Genomic DNA, 22,922 nt, shown 5'->3' with positions numbered 1-22,922 from the left:
AAGCATTGGGAGATCAAAATTGAGAGTAGGAGTGTGCTATAGGCCTAATGACTCTGATGAGTATAATAAGAAACTGTACAGGGAAATAGAGTGGGCCAGTAAATCAGAGAGCCTTATAATGAGGGATTTTAATTACCCAGATACTGACAGGAATTTGTGGGTTGGTCACTCACACACCAGCAAAGCTTTTGTGGATTTATTGATTGTTTTCTACATCAGCATGTTTGGGAGGCAACTAGAGGGAGTAATACTCTTGATCTGATTATCAGTAGTGATTCTTCATGCATTAAGAATCTGCAGATAAAGGAACCACAACTAGGTGGCAGTGATCACAGTGTGCTGAAGTGGGATTTACTCAAAGAGGTAACTACCATCAGAGGTAAGGGGAAGGGTTTTTGCTTTCGTAAAGGTGACTACGGTGGTCTGAGATAGTATTTATTTTCTATACGGTGGGACCAACTGATGATGTTACCAACAGCAACTTCAAAATGGGAAGCATTCAAAGAAATTATTGTTCAAGGTTTAGGCCTAAATGGATGTCAGATGAACTAATGAGACATGTGGCAGACAATAAAAATGCATGGGATACATAAAAATTAATGGGTGACATAAAAGCCTATGATAGATATCAGCTGGTCTGTAACCAAGTCACAAAGGAAATTAGGCAGAAATCCTTGGCAAAGGATGCAAAGAACAAAGAGTTCTTTACCCATGTAAACTCTAGAGGGAAAGGGATGAATCACATTGGTCCACTGATATTGATGGTTCAATGCTGATGATGCTCCTCAGGTGGCTAACAAACTAAATGAGTATTTATCTACATTCACCCATGAGAAGTTATTCAGGGAGGGGAATGCCAGAGGTGAGTTAAACTCTGACAGTGAGCTGGATGATTTTGTAATAACTGAGAGGAAAGTGGAGGAGAAATTGTTGCAGATAAACATAAAAAAGGCACCCAGGTTAGTAGTAGTGGCATGTGGTGCAAGAAAGCAAGTGTATGAACTTATGCAGCATCAGCCAAAAAAAAAAAAAAAACACACCATTCCCTCCAAATTCCTGTCCAGTTCCTCCTTCAATTTATTCAACCTATCAACTTCCACAATGACAGATGAAAGTTTGTTCCAGCAATTAACCACCTGCTGGCTAAAGGCAAATTTCCGCACATTTATTCTACATCTGTCCTTTCTTAATTTGAATTTATGCCCCCTTAGGTTCGTAATCTGAACAAGTGGAAGGATCCCATCAGAATTCAGCGTGCTCAACCCATTTAAGGCCTTATACACCTCAATCAGATCACTGTGCACGTACCCAGTCTCCAGCCACTGCAAATTGCAGAACTTAAGCCTCTCTTGGTAAGAGGATCCCTTCATTCCCCTCACCAATCTTGTTGCCCTTCTCTGTACACGCTCAAGTAAATCTACATCCTTCCTAAAATGAGGCCTCCAGACCTGTACACGTACTCAAGGTCTTGACCATTGCCTTATAAAAAGGGACAATCACCTCCTTTTCCCTGCTAATAAAATTCCTATATATATATCATTGTAGCCTGCCCTGGCAGCATGTCTGCATTGCTCAGAAAACTTCATATCTGACTGCACAATTACTCCCAGGTCTTTTTCATTTTCTACCACCTTAAGTGTAGTACCACACAGTTGGTACGTTTCTCTGGGGTTACTTCTACCCATCTGCAGTACTTTGCATTTGTCAAGGTTAAACTTCAGTTGCCACTTCTTAGCCCATCTGCCCAAATTATCTAGATCCTGTTGCAGTAGCACACTGCCGTTACTGTCGTTAAAAACCCTGCCAACATTTGTATCATCTGCAAACTTCGACATTAAGCCTGATATACCTTCATCAATATCATTGATAAATATACAAAACAACAGTGGACTCAACACTGAACCCTGTGGGACTCCACTAATAACATCAGGTCCACGAAGAGCAGCACCCATTGATTACCACCCTCTGTCTTCTCCCACTTAACCATCCTTTTATCCATTGTAGCAACTTACCCTTAATATCATTCTGCTCAAATTTGTACAATAGTCTTCCATGCGCAACAGTGTTAAAAGCTTTCCTGAAATCCAAATATACGATATCAAAATTATATTTTGCAACCAGTTCCTTTATAACCACATCATAATAAGCAATCAAATTTGTCAGGGAAGACTTTCCCTTAATAACCCCATGTTGTGTCTGAATTATTGCTGCAGTCTTGTCTAGATGAACGTGCAATGCATCTTTAACCAGTGACTCCATTATTTTACCTGGAACAGAAGTTAAACTAACTGGTCTGTAATTACTCGTGTCACCCTTCGATCCCCCTTTGTGAAATGGGGATACATTTGCACATCTCCAGTCCGTGGGAACCTCCCCTGAGTCCAAGGATGCTCTCATAATTATGGCTACGGGTTTGCTTAGTTGCTTTGCTGCCTCCTTTAATATAACTGGATAGATCCCATCCACCCTAGGTGCTTTTCTTATGTTTAACTTCAACAAGTTCTCCTCCACTTTGTTCTCAGTTATTACAAAATCATTAAGTATCCTGCTACAATTTAATAACCTTCTGCCATTTTCAAACCTTAATAATTCCTCATGTGTGAATGAAGATACAAAATACTCATTCAGTTTGTTTGCTATGTGAGCAGGATCATCAACAGTCGAACCATTGATGTCAAGTGGACCAATCAGATTCATCCCCTTCCTTTTAGAGTTTATATAAGTAAAGAAATCGCTGCTGTTTTTCTTAGCATCTTTTGCCAAGGATTTCTCATAATCTGCCTTCGCTTGCCTAACCTCCTTTGTGACCTGATTACAGACTATCTTATATCTGCCACTGGCTTCTGAGTCGCTTCATAATTTATATGCATCCCTGAATTTTTCTTCTCTGTTACGAGTCTCATTAGTTCATTAGATAACCATATAGGCCAAAACCTTGAACAATATTTTTTAATAGGTATGAAACTTTTAGTAGCATCGACAATTAATTCCTTGAATGCATCCCACTTAGAATTTACTGTTGGTAACGTCGTCAGTTGATCCCACTGTACAGAATTTAAGAACTTTCTGAGACCACTGTAATCATCTTTACGGAAGCAAAAACCCTTTCCTTTACCCCTGATGGTAAATAAATATTTAAGTAAATCCCACATCAGTACACTGTGATCACTGCCACCTAGAGTTTCCTTTATCTGCAAATTATTAATACACAAATGATCACTGCTGATAACCAGCTCAAGAGTATTACTCTCTCTGGTTGCCTCTCAAAAATGCTGCTGCAGAAAACAATCATCCAATAAATCCACAAAAGTCTGACAAGTGTGTGAGTGACCAACCACAAGTTCCAGTCAATATCTGGGAAGCTAAAATCCCCCATTATAAGACATTCTGATTTACTAGCCCACTCTATTTCTCTGTACAATTGTTCATTGTACTCATTCGAGTCATTAGGCCAATAACACACTCCTACTCTTATTTTTGCTTTCGCAGTGCTTATGTCACACGAAACTGACTCAACAGTGCACTGTTCATCTATATCAACTGGCTGCACTTCTTTTGATTTTATGTTTTTCTTAATTAACAGCATAACACCTCCTCCCTTTCTATCCTGTCTATCCTTTCTATACATATTGTACTCCCTAAATTCCAGTTCTGCATTCCTTATATCTGTATGACACCACGTCTCTGCTATCCCAACAATATCTGCCTTTGATGTCTTGACCAACACTTAAAATTCATCAAATTTATTTACTATACTTCTAGCATTGGTATACATGCTCCTATTCCTAGTTACCCTAACACATCCCATATACCCAAATATTTCACGATGACTGCCATCCATCCCTGAAACCCCCAACACCCCTCACTCCAGGTCGCTACTTATTCTAATAGAAGTTGTGCAAGAATCACCTTCACTTCTGCCTGCGGCTACTGTTAAACTATTAGTCCTTGTATCCCCCCCCACGCTAGCAGTTTTCCGACCCACCTAACACTGCCTCGATAGCATCAGCAAATATTCTTGCACCCTTTCTATTTAAGTGTATCCCATCCCCGTAGAAGCAGTCTCTCCTGTTAACAAGCACAGACCAGGCTGAAAAATATTCTATCCCTTGAGCCTTGCACAATCTTTCCAGGGCTGAATTGATCGACAAGGCTCTCATCATATAGTCCCTTCTATCGTGTCAGGGCAGAATTGCAGATACTTTCAAATTCAACCCTAATTCCCGGCTTTTTTTCAACAGTGACCTGTACTTGTTAAGTAATTCTGCCGGTCTCCTTCTCTTAATATCATTAGCGCCAACTATATCACCTTTTGTGCTCTTAAAAGATGATATCCGCTCTACAAAGTCATCAACCTTTGCCCCTGGCACACATACCCTGGTCCTGTTCCACCTATCCTTTTTACAAAGCATGTTCCCCGATTCCCTGACAATAGAGTCACCAACAACTACTAGTTCCTGTGGGACCAGCGCATTCTGCCTTGGGGGTTGCCGCTGTGTTGCATGATGATTAAGTGCAAGCTCTGGTGTTGATGTGGGCAGCTGAGAGCTTGATGGGCCCCTCAATTTAGATCCTTCGACGGCAACCACCCTGTCCTTCAAGCACTCATATAGGCCCACAACAATGCTGAGTTTTTGCCTGATTTCCTTATACTCCTTATATCGTGCACACACAAATACATCCCCCATGCCCCCATGAGGGAGAGTTTGGCAAACTCTCCCTCATGGGGGCATGGGGGATGAGTTTTCCAGAGAGTTTGGCAAACATTTCACAAGTTGCACATTTTTTTAGGCGGTGATGCATTGGCGAATCAGGCCCCCCCCCCTCAGTTCTCCCATTCCGGGTGGATGGGACCTATCCAGTTATATTAAAGGAGGCAGTAAAGGAAGTAAACATACCCTTAGCCATAATTATGAGAGCTTATTTGGACTCAGGGGGAGGTACCCATGGACTGGAGATATGCAAATGTGACCCCAATTTCACAAAAGAGGATCAAAGGGCAACACAAGTAATTATAGATCTGTTAGTTTAACTTCTGTTCCAGGAAATTAATGGAGGCACTGGTAAGAAAAGCACTGCAGGATCATCTAGACAAGACTTCAATAATAGCTCGGACACAGCATGGTTTTGTTAAGGGAAAGTTTTGCCTGACCGATTTGATTGGATACTATGATGTCACAAAGGAACTGGATGTAGTGAATAACTTTGATATCATATATTTGGATCTTAGAGAGGCTTTTGATACTGTTGCACATGGAAGACTGCTGCACAAATTGGAGCAGTGTAGTATTGGAGGCAAATTCTGTTATGGATAAAGGGGTGGTTGAGGGGGAGAAGACAGAGAGTGGTAATCAATGGATAGGCTGAGAGGTGGCAAATGAAGTTTAACATTGACAAATGTAAAGTACTACATATGGGAAGCAGCAACCCCAGAGTGATATATCAACTCTGTGGTAGAGAATGAAAAGGACCTGGGGGGGGGGGAATTGTGCAGGCAGATATGAAGTTTTCTGACAGTGTAGACGGTCTGCAAGAGTAGCTCATAGTGTCTTGCCAATGATATACAGGAATTTTTCTAGCAGGGATAAGGAGGTGATTATCCCCTTAAAATGTCTGGAGTCCTCATTTTAAGAAGGATGTAGAGCTGTTGGAACGAGCAACGAGAGGGGCAACAAGATTAGTGAATGGAGCAAACGGTTGCTCTTACGAAAGGCTTAAATTTTGCAAATTACAGTGTCTGCAGACTAGAAACCTGCGAGGTGATCTGATTGAGGTGTATAAAGCCTTGAATGGTTTGAGCATGCTCAATGCTGATGGAACTCTTCCGCTTGTTCAGAATAATCATTTGAGAGAGCATAAATTCAAATTGAGGACAGAGAGATGTATGATAGATGTGTGGAAGTTTGCCTTTAGCCAGTGTTTGGTTGGTTGATTGGTTGGTGGAACAGACTTCCATCCCTTGTTGTAGAAGTTGATAGCCTAAATAAATTTAAGGCTGAGCTGGACAGGTACTTGGAATGAATGAAGGGGTGAAATAGGAGAGTGTTTTTTTTTTTTTTTTGGCTGATGCTGCATGAGCTTGCTTTCTCGCATCATATGCCTCTACTAATGCTAATGTTGCATTATATAAAACAGTGGTGTTAAGCCACACCTTGAATATTATATATAGGTTTCAAGATCCCATTTTGCCCTTTGCTCCCCTGTTTGAAACAGGGGAGCAAAGGGCAAAAACTTTAGTTACTGGCATAAAGGAATATCCCTAGTAGAGAAACTTCAATTTTATGACAGGCTCCAATCATGAGACCAAAGGCATGCATAAGAATTTGATCAAGGTAAGTAACAGTTCAAAAAGATTGAGGAAATTAAATAATGGGATAACTTTTTTTTCTGTAGGTGATAAAAGTAAAGGATGTAAGGTAAGAAAGGAAATCAAATTTTATGTAGGGCAATTTTCTTTTAGCAAAAGCAGAGGCACTGCTAAAAGAAAATTTGTTCCTGGGGTACATCCTTCCTAAAATGAAGCTTCGAGGCCTATACACAGTACTCAAGGTGTAGCTTGACCATTGCCATGTACAAGGGGATAATCACCTCCTTATCCCTACTAGCAAAATTCCTGTGTATCATTGACAAGACCCCATGACCTACTCTGGAACCCAGTCTACACTGCTCAGAAAACTTCATATCTGACTGCACAATTACCCCCAAGTCTCTTTCAGTGTCAACTACCATGAGTATAACACCACCCAGTTTGTATATTTCTCTGGGGTTACTGCTACCCATATACAGCTCTTTGCATTTGTCAATATTAAACATCAGTTGCCACTTCTCAGCAAATCTGCCCAACTTTTCCAGATCTTGTTGCAGCAGCATACTGTCATTACTGTGATTAACAACTGTCAACCATTGTATCATCTGCAAACTTTGTTATTAAGCTTGATATAAATTCATCAATATCAGTGATAAATATACAAAACAACAATGGGCCCAACACCGAATCCTGGGGGACACCACTAATAACATTAGTCCATGAAGACCAGTCTCCATTGATTACCACTCTCTATCTTCTTCCGCTCAACCATACATTTATCCATTGTAGCAACTTTCCCTTAATGCCATGCTGCTCCAATTTGTACAGTAGTCTTCTCTGTGAAACAGTATCAAAAGCTTTCTTGAACTCCAAGTATATGTATCAAAATTACTTTTTTGCATCCAGTTCCTTTGTGACCCCGTCATAGTATCCAATCAAATTGGTCAGACAAGACTTCTCCTTAACAAACCCATTCTGTGTCTGAATTATTATTGCTGGCTTGTCTAGATGATCCTGCAATGCTTCTTTAACCAGTGACTCCCACATGTGTGAATGTAGATGCAAAATATTCATGTAGTTTGATAGCTATCTGAGAATGATCATTTACAGTCAAACCATTGATATCAAGTAGACCAATCTGATTCATTCCCTTACTTTTAGAGTTTATATAAGTAAAGAAGTCTTTGCTATAGCTTATATCTACCATAGACGTTTGTGTTACCTGATAATTTATATGCATACCATGTATTTTTCTTCTCTTCCACGAGTCTCATTAGTTCATCTGACATCCATTTGGGCCTAAACCTAGAACAGTATTTCTTAGTTGGAACAAAAAGCCTAATAGCTTCCAAGATTACTTTCTTGAATGCTTCATATTTAGAATTTGCTGTTGGTAACGTCATCAGTCAGTCCCACTGTTTACAATTTAAAAAATCTCTGACACCACTGTAGTCATCTTTATGAAAGCAAAAACAGTTGCCCTTACCCCTTATGATAGTCGCATCTTTAAGTAAATCCCACATCAGTACACTGTGATCACTGCCATCTAGTGGCTCCTTTATATTTAATTCTTAATGCATGAATAATCACTGCTGATAATCAGATCAAGATTATTACTCACTCTGGTTGCCTCTCGAACATGCTTCTGTAGAAAAGAATCATCCAATAAACCAACAAAAGTCTTGCTAGTGTGGAGTGACCATCCCACAAGTTCCAGTCAATATCTGGGAAGTTAAAATCTCCCATTATAAGACACTGATTTACCGGGCCACTCTATTTATCTGTAAAATTGTTCACCATACTCATCAGAGTCATTAGGCCTATAACAAACTCCAACCCTCATTTTTTGCTTTCCCATGCTTATATCACACCACATTAACTCAACATTGCTCTGTCCATCTATGTAAACTGGATGCCCTTCCTTCGACTTTATTTGTTTTCTAACTAATAGCATAACCCTTACTCCCTTTCTATTCTGTGTATCCTTTTTTGTACAAATTGTACTCCCAAATTCCAATTCTGCATTCCTTATATCTGTGTGACACCACGTCTCTGATATTCTAACAACATCCACCTTTAGTGTCTTGACCAGCACTTTAAATTCATCAAATTTATTTACTATACTCCTAGCATTGGTGTACATGCAAGCAGACATGCACCTATTCTTATTCTAAGTTACTCTAACACAGCCTATGTATTTATTGGTTTGACTCCCAGAAGTTCCTGAAATCCCCAACAACTTGCTTTCCAGGCTGCTGCTCATTCCAATAGAAGCACTGCAAGAATCACTTCCACCTCTGCCTCGGCTACTGCTAATCTATTAGTCTGTGAATTCCAACAAGCTAGCAGTTTTCCAACCCACCTAATGTTGCCTTGATGGCATCAGCAAATATTCTTGCACCCTTTCTATTTAAGTTTATCCCATCCCTGTAGAAGCAATCTCTCCTGTTAACAAGCAGAGACCATGCTGAGAAAACATCTAACCTATGAGCCTTGCAATCTCTCCAGGGCGAATTGATTGACAAGGCTCTCCAAAGTGTAAAACGATATCACCTTTTGTGCCCTTAAAAGATGATATCTGCTCTACAACGTCATCAACTTTTACTCCCTGGCAGACATATCCTGGTTCTATTCACCTATTCTTTTTGCACAATATATTTCCTGTTTCCCTGACAATTGAGTCATCGACAGTAACTAACTCCAATAACCAACTCATACAAGCTGAGTTGGTGCCTAATTTCTTCATATTCTCTGCACCTAGCACACACAAAGATATCCTCCATGGCTGGATCATGTCCAGTACTAGAAAGTTCACAAACAGTCACAGTTTGCACATTTTTTTAGACTGTCATGTGTTGGAGAATCACCCCCTTCGGTTCTTCCCCAAACAATAGCACTTCCACTATTTTGTGCACGTTTCTTTGCTGCTCTAGTTTGGGGCATGATTTCTGTTTAAATACAAATTAATTAACAATAAAAATGAATACGATTCATAAATTTAAGTGATTAATTGACCATACAATAATAAACTAACAGATTCCTAATACAGTGCTACGTTTTATGCTATCTAGTTTTACCTTATACCGTATGCCATCAAGGCCGAGATATACATTACGCTATTCTATATTGATCTAATATACTATAACAATGGCGGCAAGAGTCGAACAGTACAAGTTTTACCGTTACTAAGTAATAACCTACAAAATTTCTATCTAAATTCAAAATAAACCAAGTATCATAACTATGAATATAAAGCTACTTCTAGAAAATAAATTAATAATGTACCAATTAAGTCAATAAAATGGCAAAAAAAAAAAAAAAAAAATAAATAAATAAATTTAAGAAAAATCTCTATTAGCTGGAGCGTTAAGAACTTTGCCTGCTGTTGTTTTGTTGTTTTGGTTTTTAGGAGCATTAGCAACTAAGGCCATATTCTCCGGGATATGCGGTGGTCATTCCCTGACCTTTTCCGCATCCTCCGTATTTAGTGGTGACGGGCTCGAACCCCGGTCTAATCAAGAAGCATGTGCTACGCACTGCTGCTCCTTCCCACCTGGCTACGAAGGCACCACTTTGCCTGCATGGAGCTACTCTCGTTCCCAATACGAGTTATTAGTAGCCTGCAAAATTACAAATATAATCAAGAGGTTTCAAACTGTATAACTAGGGAAATGGTAGTATAAAATTTATTTATTAACAACTTAAGAATGCATGAATAGCATTTTTTTTCTTCTTCTTTTGATGTTATCTGCTTTTTTATTCCTTCAAGTGAGAGAGAACAGCAGCTAAAAAAATTACATTTTTTCCAAGAAATTCTATGAATATATCTATGGAAGGGCCAAAACTAGTTGTTTGTACGATGCACATACTGTGAGGATAGCCAGCTAGCCTGAGTATTATAGTCAACCTCATAATTAGATCTGGGATGATGTAAATCTAATCAGAATGTGAAACTAGAAAGACAAAATGATAAATCCAAAACAGGCAATTTCTTTTCCCGACTTAGTGAAGAAAGACTGCATACTCAGATCTCTTCAGTAGGACCGCTTAGGAAAATAGGTTTTTATTTTTTTTAGGCCATTGTATTTGCCACCAATAAAGACCTCTAAGACCAAGTGACCACATATGGCCTTTTTTTTAAATTTATGAAGTTTAATTTTTGCTTACATTTAAATTTAAAATATTTGTAAATTTAAGTTCACCAGAATAGTTAAAAAAAAATAATATTCTGATTTAACTGTTTATTATTTCACTTCTAACAACCTGCACATCAGGGTGGTCTTTAACATAACAAAAGCTATATACAATTTTTGTGAATTGTGTTTACTAATTACTGTAATGTATCATTGCTTTAAATACAAAGATGCTTAGTATTTAAAACAATAATGAAATTTCATTTCATCATTTAACCTGTCCTTTATTGCACAATATATTTTCCACTTCCCTGACAATAGAGTCACTAACTCAATTGTCAGGATAGCTACTTTTTGTGGGAGCAAGGATCTCTGTTACAGAAGATGTCATTGTGTTGTCTGCTGCTGATGCACGGACTCAAGCATTGTGCTGGGCAGCTGACTGCTCCAGATGACGCAGATTAGTACTTTTAAAAAGTTTAACCCTCGTGATCATCATGCAAACTGCACAGACTGAAAAGCTACACAGGAGGAAAATAATGTTATGATCATTTTTATGTGGACTTGGGTCGACAGCAATCACAGAATTTTGGTTCTGCGATATACTGTGCATTTTTTATTTTGAGGTAGCTTGTACTTTTGTAAAGCACTCTGTAATAATATACCGGGTTGTTGTAACCCCTCTCCCTAAATGAATTTATAAAAAACTATATAACAAAAGAATTCTCTGAAAAAGCCATGTAGTAAGCAGCTCAAATGTGTATCAGCTCCATAAGGAGCAAATCAAAGTATTTATGGATTAGGCATTAACCAAATACTTAACTCAGTCTAAAGAACATGCTATTTAACAGTTGAGCATCTAATGGAATCCTATGATGATTCATCATTAGAGTTGGCAATCTAATGAACTCTATAGACTAGATGGTCTAGGCCAAACATAAAGCTACCATTAATATTATATGATTAATTTATGCGTCCAAGTGTCATAATTTCATATGTGAAGCTACTTGCATTGATTCAGTAAAGTGACCAATGCACAAGACGGTTTGGGGATGGTATTGTTAATGGTGAATACTATAAAATTTTTTTTTTAAAGGCGATTTCTTCTACTTCTATTAGACACCATTTTCAGAAAACAAAAACTGTACTTTCTAGCATTTCTCCCCTTGCCCATTAAAGTCATCAATATAAGTACAATAATTAATTCTAACACAATCATTTCATGTAGTTAACAATTTTATAAGTTATATTAAATATTTTAAATACTCCAGCAATAGACAATACTAATTAAAAGCAGCATATCTACCAGTATGTTCCCTAATACAGTGAAACTTCCCTTTAACGGACAGCCATGGGGAACGAAAATGTGTCCGTTAGAGAGAAGTGTCCGTTAACAAGAAGTCTGAGGGAGAAAAAAAAAAAGGAAAGAAAGAAAAATCATTAAACGTTTAATGTAAAATTAAATTAAATTATATACATACAATTGTGCTATGCATATTATGACTTTATCTTAAGAAAAATACATACAGTAATCACTTATTTTCTTCTGCACCTTCTTCTGGCAGATAATTTTGTTTTCAACATTTGTTTGGAGTGAAGAAACCATCGAAAGTCCTTCAGTATCTTCTTCAGCAGTGAAAAACATTTTTAAACGATTGATTTGTATGACCACTTCTTCTATTTTCATTGGTGGTTCGTCGTTAATATGTTCTTCGACAGAATGACCTCCTTCCATTTCTTCATCCTCATGAGGAACTTCTTGAAAAATATCGTTGATATCTAGAGCACCATCTTCTGTAGTGAGGTTCGAGCCTATATCTTTGTAGCCAGGGTCACTTGTAGCGGAAGTATCGTACATTATCAATAGATGTTGAAGTTCTTGTTCTTCTTGGTGCTCCACATTGCGTTTACAACTTCAATTTTTGTGTTTGAGAAGCCAGACTTTACAAAACAGTTCACGACAGTTTGTTTTCTAATTGCGTTTACTGAAGAGGAAATCCACTGAATTGCATCTAGGATGCTGCTGAGTTTCTTTGCAAGGTCACTCGCACATGTTACATTGTTCATGTTTGCAATGAGATGTCTTAAAACTAGTTTTCTGTAGTGAAGTTTAAAATTTTTTATTATTCCTTGATCCAAAAGCTGACACTCTGCAGATGTGTTTGGTGGCAGAAAAACGATTTGAATGTTGGACAATTCAACGTGCGGGTGAGATGCAGCATTATCCATGAAAAGAATAATTTTTCTGTTTTGACGAATCATGTTTTGGTTAAAGTGACTTATCCATTCGTTCATGATATCTCGTGTCATCCACGCTTTTTTATTAGACTTCCAGTCAACATTCAAAAGATTCAACTTTATGCCCTTGAAACAACGAGGATTTTGTGCTTTTCCTATAACAAGAGGTTGTTCAAAGTCTCCCAGAATATTTGTACACAATAGTACAGTCAAGCATTCCTTAGAAATTTTTCCGCCCTGGCACTTTTCGTTTTTTAGACTCATTGTTTTTTCAGGAAGAGCTTTAAAAAAACAACCCTGTTTCGTCACAGTTGTAAATATCCTTAGCTTCAAAATCACCACATAAATCTTCCAATTGGACAGTCCACTCTGTTACAACCCCAGTATCAACAGATCCACCTTCACCACTTACGGTTTTCCAAGAAATTTTATGCCAAGTTTTGAACTTTTTTTGTCTAGCCATCCCACAGAAGCTTTGAACTCATTTACTCCCATAGATTTCGCAACCTCCAAAGCCTTTTCCCTAATAATAGGCCCATTAATGGGAATTTTTTTAGCATTTTCACAACAAAACCACTCATACGTAACATTGTCAATTTGAAGTCCAACAGTTTTCGGGAATGATTTTTGAACCTGATCATTTCCGTGTTGCCAAAATTGTTTGAGCAGTTCATTTTTTTTTCTTTAGGATGTCGCTTACCTGCGTCTTCCCGATTTTGAATTCTGCAGCGAGATTGTGAACACTATTTTTTTGCCGATTATACGCATTAATGAGTTTGACTTTATCTTTTAAAGTTAAATGTTTACGAGAAGACACTGTGCACTTCACACCACACTGAACAAAACTGAAAACTGAAACTGAAAAGACGAAAGGCCGACCATATTCCCGCCCCTGCACACATCGAATTCATTAGAAGTTTTACACGTGCCTTAAAATTCTTGAAAAAGGGTTTAGAACCGCGACGTAAACCTTGATAAAATTCAGAGAATCGGAAATAGAAAATAAACACACGATTGAGGCAATATGTGGAAGAAACGTTCCTAGAAAAAGGGCCATAAGCTCGCCCACTGTCCATTATGGGGAGATCAAATTAAGTGCTAATCTAAATGAAACAGTGCAGATTGCCTATCCGCGTCCGTTACAGAGAATGTCCGCTAGACAGCAAACTGTCTAGCGGACAGTTTGCTGTCTAGCTGCAAACACGTTAAAACCAATAGAGGTGAGTTGGGGAATTTGAAAATGTCCGTTGTAGAGAGATGTCCGTTAACGAGAGGTGTCCGTTAGGAGAAGTTTCACTGTATAAAATACTAAAACTATAACATAAAACTACGTTGATTCTGTGAAAATGATGATATGAATAAAGGGAATTTTAGGTTTCTTTTTGTAGGATACATTTCTGAACATTTCCAAAGGAATGTGTAGTCAGTAGAAATTTTTTGCAAATTTTTCTCTCCTAGAAACACAAATGTGAAAATTAAAAAAAAATCATAATTTTTACCTGCTTCGCTCATGAAGCAACGAAATGTGACAATTCCAACCAGATTCAAGACCCATTTTCTCAGAAAATACCTGTAAGGGAAATAATAATTCAGATCGCTCTCCCTCTCACTCAAAAAAATAAATAAATAAATAAAAAAAATAAAAATAAAAATAAGAAACAAAAGTAAAAGGGCAATCTATAATAATGTAACAAAAAGTATTGTAATTTACTGGAATACCAGACATTCTTAAGTAAAGTTTAAGTACTGTTTTCTTTTTTTATAACCTAGCAGCAGCAGCAGAAATTTTCTGCATTAGCAATAAGGCATAACATTATTGTAAATGACAAATTTTTGTTGACTCAAGTCTTATAATTATATCATCACATTCTTCTAATTCTTTTTTTTTTTTGTTTTTATTTAATGGTTTAAAAGAATTGATTAAGTCAAATGCTTGCGGCATATTTAAATCTTCATACGTCTTCAGTCATTTGTTTCTTAACCTTGAGAATAATTTATGCAGTAGTGTTTCTCAGTGTGAGTTCAATTTATTTTTGAGATTATAGTGTCAAACTTGTTCTGAAAAGTAGGTAAAATGTCATCGCACAAGTGTTTGAAGAATCTAAACTTATTTTGTTATATTTGTAGAACTTATGTAGTCCTCAAACAAAGATAAGATATTACAGAATTTGTAAAAACGGGTATTGTGCATATTCTGGAGTGAAACTCGGTGATCAAGATAAATAATGGGCTCCACATAAAGTTGCGGAACCTGATGAAGCATTGAGATTGTAGAAAAATGTTAAAAAGAAGGCTATGCCATTTGCAATTTCCACGATTTTGAGGAAGCCTACAAATTGCTCCGATGACTGTTACTTTTCCTTAGTTAATGTAGAGGGATACAATGCAAGGAGTAAGAAGGGCATTGTGTATCCTAATATTGCATCTGCCATTAGACCAGTCTCACATGGAGATAACCTACTGATTCCATGTCGTCCACTTATATTGGAGAATGTAGCAGCACAGAGTGCTGAAAGTGAAGCTGAAGTCTACATACCTGGAGATATTGCGTACAGCCCTCAACTGTTTTCACTGCATGAACTTAATGCACAACTCCTTGGTTCTAGACATGTCAAAAAATCTTCTAGCACATGGGATGTTTTTCTCATTGCTAGCCAGATGTGGCTACTTTCTTGTCTTTAAAGTGATAGGCATGTTACTTGGACAGCAATCAGGCTAAAAATGCCTTGTTTTTTGTGAGTGGGATAGTCTGGCAAGGAGTACGCCATGGGATGCCAAGGACTGATCAAGAGGGGCAGTTTGTTGCTTGGATCGAAGAACATAGATCATAAACCACTGGTAGACCCCAAAACTGTCCTCTTTCCATCCTTGGAAAGCTTTACCTCAGGATGGTCATTGCTTTAACTACCTTTGTACAAAATTGCCATCGATCACCCAAGGGAAGCTAAATAAGGTATTTTTGTTGGACCTCAAATTCGCAAACTGCTGAGGGACCGAGATTTTGAATAAAAGAGAAAAACAGGCACAAGGATTAGTTTCAGGTTTGTTGTTGAGAACTTAGGGAACAACAAGGATCCAGACTACAAGAATATAGTTTAAAATATGTTGGCCAATTTCAAGAAGCTGGACTGCAACATGAGTGTCAAAGTACATTTTTTACACTTCCAAATTGACTACTTCAAAAAATCTAGGAAGTGTTAATGGAGAACAGGGTGAGAGGTTTCACAAGACATTAAAGACATGGAGATGTGGTACCAGGGGAGGTTGAATGCAAATATCATGGTTGGATATACATGGATGCCAAAGTTTGTTTGTTTGTTATTTGGTTTTTAGGACCATTAGCTATGCTTGCAAACTGTCTGCACTGCTCAGAAAACTTCATATCCACCTGCACAATTACCCCAGGTCCTTTTCATTCTCCACCACGGTCAGTGTAGTATCACACAGTTGATACATTACTCTAGGATTACTGCTTCCCATATGCAGCACTTTACATTTGTCAATGTTAAACTTCAGTTGCCACCTCTCAGCCCATCATTTCAACTTTTCTAGATCCTGTTGCAGCAGCATACTGTCGTTAGTGTCATTAACAAACCTGCTGACCTTCATATCATCTGCAAACTTAGACATTAAGCCTGATATACTATCATCAATATCATTAATAAATACAAAAAACAACAATGGACCCAATACTGAACCCTGGGGGACTCCACTAATATCATTAGTCCACGATGAGCAGTGTCCATTGATTACCACTCTCTGTCTTCTCCCCCTCAACCAGCCCTTTATCCATAGCAGCAATTTGCCTCCAATGCCACATTGCTCCAATTTGTACAGCAGTCTTCCATGCGCAACAGTATCAAAAGCCTTTCTAAGATCCAAGTATATGATATCAAATTATTTTTTGCATCCAGTTCCTTTGTGACCACACCATAGTATCCAATCAAATTGGTCAGACAAGACTTCCCCTTAACAAACCCATGCTGTGTCCAATCTAAAACTGAAGTCTTGTCTAGACGATCCTGCAGCGTTTCTTTAACCAGTGTCTCCATTAATTTCACTAGAACAGAAGTTAACCTAACAGGTCTGTAATTACTTATGTCACCCTTTGATCCTCCTTTGTGAATTGGGGTCACATTTGCACATCTCCAGTCCATGGATTCCTCACCTGAGGCCAAGGAAGCTCTCATAATTATGGTTAAGGGTTTGCTTACTTCCTTTCTGCCTCCTTTAATATAACTGGATAGATCCCATCCACCCCTGGTGCCTTTCTTATGTTTATCTTCAATAATTTATCCTACACTCTGCTCTCAGTTATTACAAAATCATCTAGCTCGCTGGCAGAGTTTAATTCACATCTGGCATTCCCCTTCCTGAATAACTCCTCATGTGTGAATGTAAAGGGAAAATATTCATTTAGTTTGTTGGCTACTTGAGCAGGAGCATCAACAGTTGAACCATCAATATCAAGTGGACCAATCTGATTCATCCCCTTCCTTCTAGAGTTTACATAAGTAAAGAACTGTTTTTTGTTTTTCTTTGCATACTTTGCCAGAGATGATCATATTATAAATAATCAATCCACAGATGATGCTGTTAACAATTACACAAAAGATGTTGGCAGCTGTGGCTACTGCCATACACAGTGGTTTTGTAATAACTTAGAGCAAAGTGGAGGAGAAATTGTTGAAGATAAACACAAGAAAGGCACCTGGGATGGATGGGATCTATTCAGTTATATTAAAGGTGGCAGCAAAGGAAGCAAACCCTTAGCCATAATTATGGAAACTTCCTTGGACTCTGGGGAGGTCCCCATGGACTGGAGATGTGCAAATGTGTCCCCAATTCACAAAGGGGAAATCAAAGGATGACACAAGTAATTACAGGCCTGTTAGTTTGATTTCTGTTCCAGGGAAAATAATGGAGTCACTGGTTAAGGAAGCGTTGCAGGATCATCTAGAAAAGACTGCAGTTATAGTTCAGTCAAAGCATGGGTTTGTTAAGGGAAAGTCTTGTCTGACAAATTTCATTGGATAGTACGATGTGATGACAAAGGAATGGGATGCGAAGAATAATTTTGATATCATATACTTGGATTTTAGGAAAGGTTTGGATACCGTGGGACATGGAAGACTACAGTATAAATTGGAGCAGCATGGCATTAAGAGCAAGTTGCTAGAATGGATAAAAGGATGGTTGAGTGGGAGAAGACAAAGAGTGGTTATCAATGGACACCACTCTTCATGGACTAATGTTATTAGTGGAGTCCGGCAGAGTTTGGTGTTGGGCCCCATTGCTGTTTTCGGTATTTATCAATGATATTGATGAAGGTATATCAGGGTTGATGTCTAAGTTTGCAGACAATATGAAATTTGGCAGGGTTGTTAACAAGAGTAATGATCTGGAAAAGTTGAGCAGATGGGCTAAGAGGTGGCAACTTTTTTTTTTTTTTTTTTTTTTTTTGTTAATTGTTGGCGCATCAGCTTCTGTGGCCATAATGCACCTCCCGAGGCGGGATTCGAACCCGGGACCTTTGGGTTGCCAGACAGGCACTTTACCCACCTGGCTAAGGTGGCAACTGAAGTTTAACATTGACAAATGCAAAGTACTGCATATGGGTAGCAGTAACCCCACAGTACCGTATAATCTGGGTGGTACTACACTCACAGGGGGTGGAGAATGAAAAAGACCTGGAGGTAATTGTGCAGTCAAATATGAAGTTTTCTGAACAGTGCAAAAAAGGCTGCAGGAGTATCTCATGGTGTCTTGTCAATGATATACAGGAATTTTGCTAGCAGGGATAAAGGTTGTTATAAGGCAATGATCAGGCCACACCCTCAGTCCTCAGGTCTGGAGGCCTCATTTTAAGAAGGATGTAGACCTGCTGGAACAAGTACAGAGAAGGGCAACGAGACTGGTGAGCGGAACAAAAGGTTGGTGTTACCAAGAAAGACTTAAGTTCTGCAAATTGCAGCTTCTGGAGACCAGGAACCTGCGAGGTGATCTGATTAAGGTGTATAAGGCCTTGAATGGATTGAGCAAGCTCAATGCTAATGGGATTCTTCCTCTTCCTCAGCTTACTCACAAGAGGGGGGGGGGGCATAAATTCAAATTGAGGAACGACAATTGTAGAATAAACGTGTGGAAATTCGCCTTTTGCCAGTGGGTGGTTGATAGTTGGAACAAACTTCCATCTGTCGTAGTTGAGGTTGGCAACTTAAATAAATTCTAGGCAGAACTGGACAAACATTTGGAGTGAATGGATAGGTGACATGTTAAGAGTGGGTTTTTTTTTTTGGTTGATGCTATATAAGCTTGCTTTTTTGGATCATATGCCCTAGTAATGCTAATGCTAATAGTCATCGTAAATTGCAGGGATATTTGTTCAAGGTGGATCGGGCAGTGTCATGTCCTGATATATATTGGGAATTTCCATATTTCATGTTTGGGTCCATTCTTTACGTCTAAGTGCAGCAGGTTGGTTTTCATTTGGTTTTCTATTGTAAAATGACTTCCAATTGGTATTGTACAGACATTTCCAACTGGGGTGAGAGGGAAAACTGCGGTTTTTTGCAGCATACATCAAAAGTAATGTTATCCTCCGGAGATGTAAGGAAGATTTGTGAGTTTCAATGTAAAGACTCTGAATAGGGGAGAACAGTGCTCTGAACTGTCAGAGCACTGTGCTGAATCATGTTCAATCGCTCTAAAGTACTTTTTCTTGCAGTCGTACACTGGAGAGCCATAGTCCAAGTGAGATCTGATGAGAGCTCTATAAAGATGGATTAAGATATGTTGATCAGTACCCCATGACATGGATGACACACACCGGAGGATATTCAATTTCTTCAAACAGATAGTTCGAAGATAGGCCACATGTGCTTGAAAGTTCAGTTTCTTATCCAGTACCAGGACAAGAACACGAACAGCATGAACAAGAGGAATTGAAATGTTATTGTTCTTTAGCTCAGGATCAGCATGAAGTGAATGTAATTTGCAGAAGTGAGTAGTGGTGGATTTCTGCTCAGCTAAGATGGTATCCATTACATAACGTCCATGATTCTATTTTGGCAAGAGCAATTTGTGACTGTCTTTCAACAGTATTCATACTTTGTGAATGGCAGGATATGGTGAAGTCTTTTGCATACATGTATATTTGAATGGTTTTTGGAAGTTCTTCCAATATGTTGTTGACCCAAATTGAAAATAGGGTAGCACTCAGTATGGAACCCTGTGGGATATCCTCTTCTTGAATGTGAGATGCCAACGGCACATTTTGATATCGGATTTGAAAAGTGCATAAACTTAAAAAGTTCTGGATGATTTGAGCTAGATAAGCGCTCAGCCCCAACTGATGTATATCTTTAATAATACCATGCACAAGTGGTATTAAATGCTTTCTGAATATCTAGGCTCACTATCACTAGATGTTGCCTCATGACAAAAGCATTATGTACATTGGATTCAATTTTGACTAGCAAATCTAGGGTAGATCTGTGTTTAAGAAAGCCATATTGGTGATCAGAAAGGTTTTGGGAGTCTATAAAACAGGTGAGCCCTTTATGCACCACCTTTCAAAGATTTTGCCCAAACAGTTTGTCAATGATATTGGTCTGTAATTCTGAACTAGAGAAGGATCTTTACCTGGTTTTGGAATAGCACAAATATAGGAATGATGCCATGAGAGAGAGAGAGGATATATATAATTTCTGAGAAGATTCGGTTATAAAAGAGTAATAATATATAGAGATCAGCTTCACATAGATGCTTCAGCATACTGTAGTGAATTGCCATCTGGTCCTGCTTCACTATTTGGAGATTTGCTCAAAGATTCTTTGAGCTCAGTTATAGTAAAGGGCTGGTTATATGGAAGTGAGAGTCTAATTTAAAAATTCAATTTATGACTTTCTTCATCAGTTTAATGCATTGAAAGGAGGTCACATAAGAAGAGGAGGCAGAAATGTTATAAAAAATTCTACTAAAGCATTTGCAATATCAGTTGTGGAGGATAGATCCTGCCCATTCCATTGTATTATAGGAGATTGCAGAGGTAGAAATTTCCCATTGAGCGCTTGTATTTTTTTTTCATATAATTCGAATGTCAGTATTTTTGTTATTAGTTGATGCAAAATTAATTCAGGAGTCATGTTTTGCTTTATTCCTAATTAGCCTTGTTTTGGCTCTGAGTTTTTGTAAAATAATAATAGGAAAATGGTCACTGTGGAATGGATCATTCAGCACTAACCATTCCATGCTTTTTTTTTTTTTTTTTTATGTGAACCCCAAATACGAGAGGTATTAGAACCTATAGCACTTAGTACCGTGCTTGGGTTGGAGGTTGAGAAGACGAAAGAAGATATTTGTTGACATTGGACTTGAACTTCTGTAGATTGTAATTTTTAGGAAATACGTATGCAGGAAGGTTGATCCAGAAAACGGCAGTTGAATAAATAAATGATGAAAAGTTGGTTCTGTGAGTTTGAAGTTGGACAGTAAATGGATGTTGGCTGGTGGCGGCACGTGTTCGGACTGTTTTGAAAGAGAGAGCAGGAATTATAGAAGCCAATTCAGAAGAACAGTGCCCAGGGAAGTATCTGTAGAAGAGGTATGCAGTAGAAACAGTACGTCCATGAGAAAGTGAGTGGAGAGACTCTGTTAGAGATGAATCATTAATTAACCTAACTGCCCTCTTCTGAATGGAATCAAGAAGCCTGAGAGAGGTTTTGGGGGCACCACCCCAGATGTGGGAACAATATTCCATGGCAGGGCGGATTTGCGATTTATACAGAGTGAGCAGCTGTTTCGAAGAAAAGTAACGCCAAGAGCGAAAGAGAAAACCAAGTTTTTTAGATGCAGGGGAATCAATATTTGTAATGTGCTTGTGCCAAGAGAGATTAGAAGTCAGGGTAATCCCCAAAAGAGACATATCATTTTGCCTAGAAATTGGAGTGTCACTAAAAATAAGCATAGGAGCAGAAGAATCCTTTTTTGCGATATATAAGACAAGGCTGAGTTTTAGAAGGGTTGAAATCAACTAAGTTGTCTTTGCCCTACTGGAGAATTACCTGAAGATTGGCATTTAAGGAATTGGTAGCAGATTTTCGAGAGGTTGAAACTAATTGAGCAGAAAAAGGTTTCTCAAAATGGAAAGTGGACTGCAACGTGCTATCATCGGCAAAACTATGGATAGGATTTCCAGTCAATGGAAGAAGGTCATTAATATACAAGAGGAAAACAGTGGGGGAAAGAACTGAACCTTGGGGGACACTGGCATTTGTGTAAAAGTAAGAAGACAGAGAGCCATCTACCATCACCCTCAGTGAATGATCAGAGAGAAAACTGGATAACCAATTACTAAAAACAGTTGGCAAACCATAAGATGGAAGCTTGTTTAGAAGACTTTTATGCCAAACAAGATCGAAAGCCTTTGAGATGTCAAGAGCAACTATTGATGTTTCAACGAACCTTTCCATTGAATTAGTCAATAAATAGGTAAAGTAAGCCAGAATATCACCAGTGGATCAACACTGACGGAATCCATTCTGGTGATCGTTGATCAGATGGAAGGTTTCTAGGTAGTTTAAGAGTTGGCAGTTAATTGATTTTTCCATTACTTAGAAAGAGTAGAAGTAATTGCAATGGGACGATAATTGGATGGGAGGGATTTGTCACCCTTTTTAGGAACTGGCTGGATATAAGCAAATTTCCAACAGAAGGAAAAACACCTTTGGAATAAGAAAGTGAGAAAAGGCGGCAAAGAATAGGAGTAAGTTCAGGAGCACAGGTTTTGAGAACAAATGGAGAAATACCATCGGGACCTGGAGCTTTCTTAGCATCAAGATTCGTCAAAATCCTTTGACATCCTTTTGACAGAAGACCACATGAGGCATTGAATGGAGCGTGTTGGGAATGGTGGGAGGTGTTTTACCAAGATCATTAATACATGAGCTGGAAGAAAAATGGGATGCTAGCAGGTCAGCTTTATCCTTGGCTGAAGTGACAACAGAGCCATCTGGTTTGGACAGAGGTGGGAGCAGAGATGGGCAAAAGCTGCGGCCAATAGCTTTGGCAAGAGACCAGAATGCTCGGCTACCATTAGGGCAAGAAGCAAGTTTTCTACTCTTAGCCTGTTCAAACTCTGGTTTGGACTGATTAATAGCTGCTTTACAACTGTTGCGAGCTTTGGTGTACGCAGAAAATGAAACAGAAGAATTAGAAACAAGCCAATTACGATATGTAACATT

General features: G+C 38.5%; 1 protein-coding gene across 1 annotated transcript in view; it reads right to left on the bottom strand.

Annotated features, from left to right (window-relative positions):
* The window catches only part of l(2)k05819 (transmembrane protein 94-like protein l(2)k05819), an 809,128-nt gene that overhangs the window by 246,205 nt on the left and 540,001 nt on the right, over positions 1–22,922 (bottom strand). Inside the window, exon 19 of the mRNA XM_090377739.1 lies at positions 14,178–14,248. Within this exon, the coding sequence (XP_090233865.1) occupies positions 14,178–14,248 (71 nt within the window). The remainder of the gene's footprint in view (positions 1–14,177; positions 14,249–22,922) is intronic.

This window comes from Mastigoproctus giganteus, chromosome 7, assembly GCF_048544385.1.
Source record: "Mastigoproctus giganteus isolate SK-2022 chromosome 7, ASM4854438v1, whole genome shotgun sequence".
Lineage (NCBI taxonomy): Eukaryota > Metazoa > Arthropoda > Arachnida > Uropygi > Thelyphonidae > Mastigoproctus > Mastigoproctus giganteus.
The sequence above is the reverse complement of the archived record's forward strand: the minus strand, read 5'-3'. Positions and strand labels throughout refer to the sequence as shown.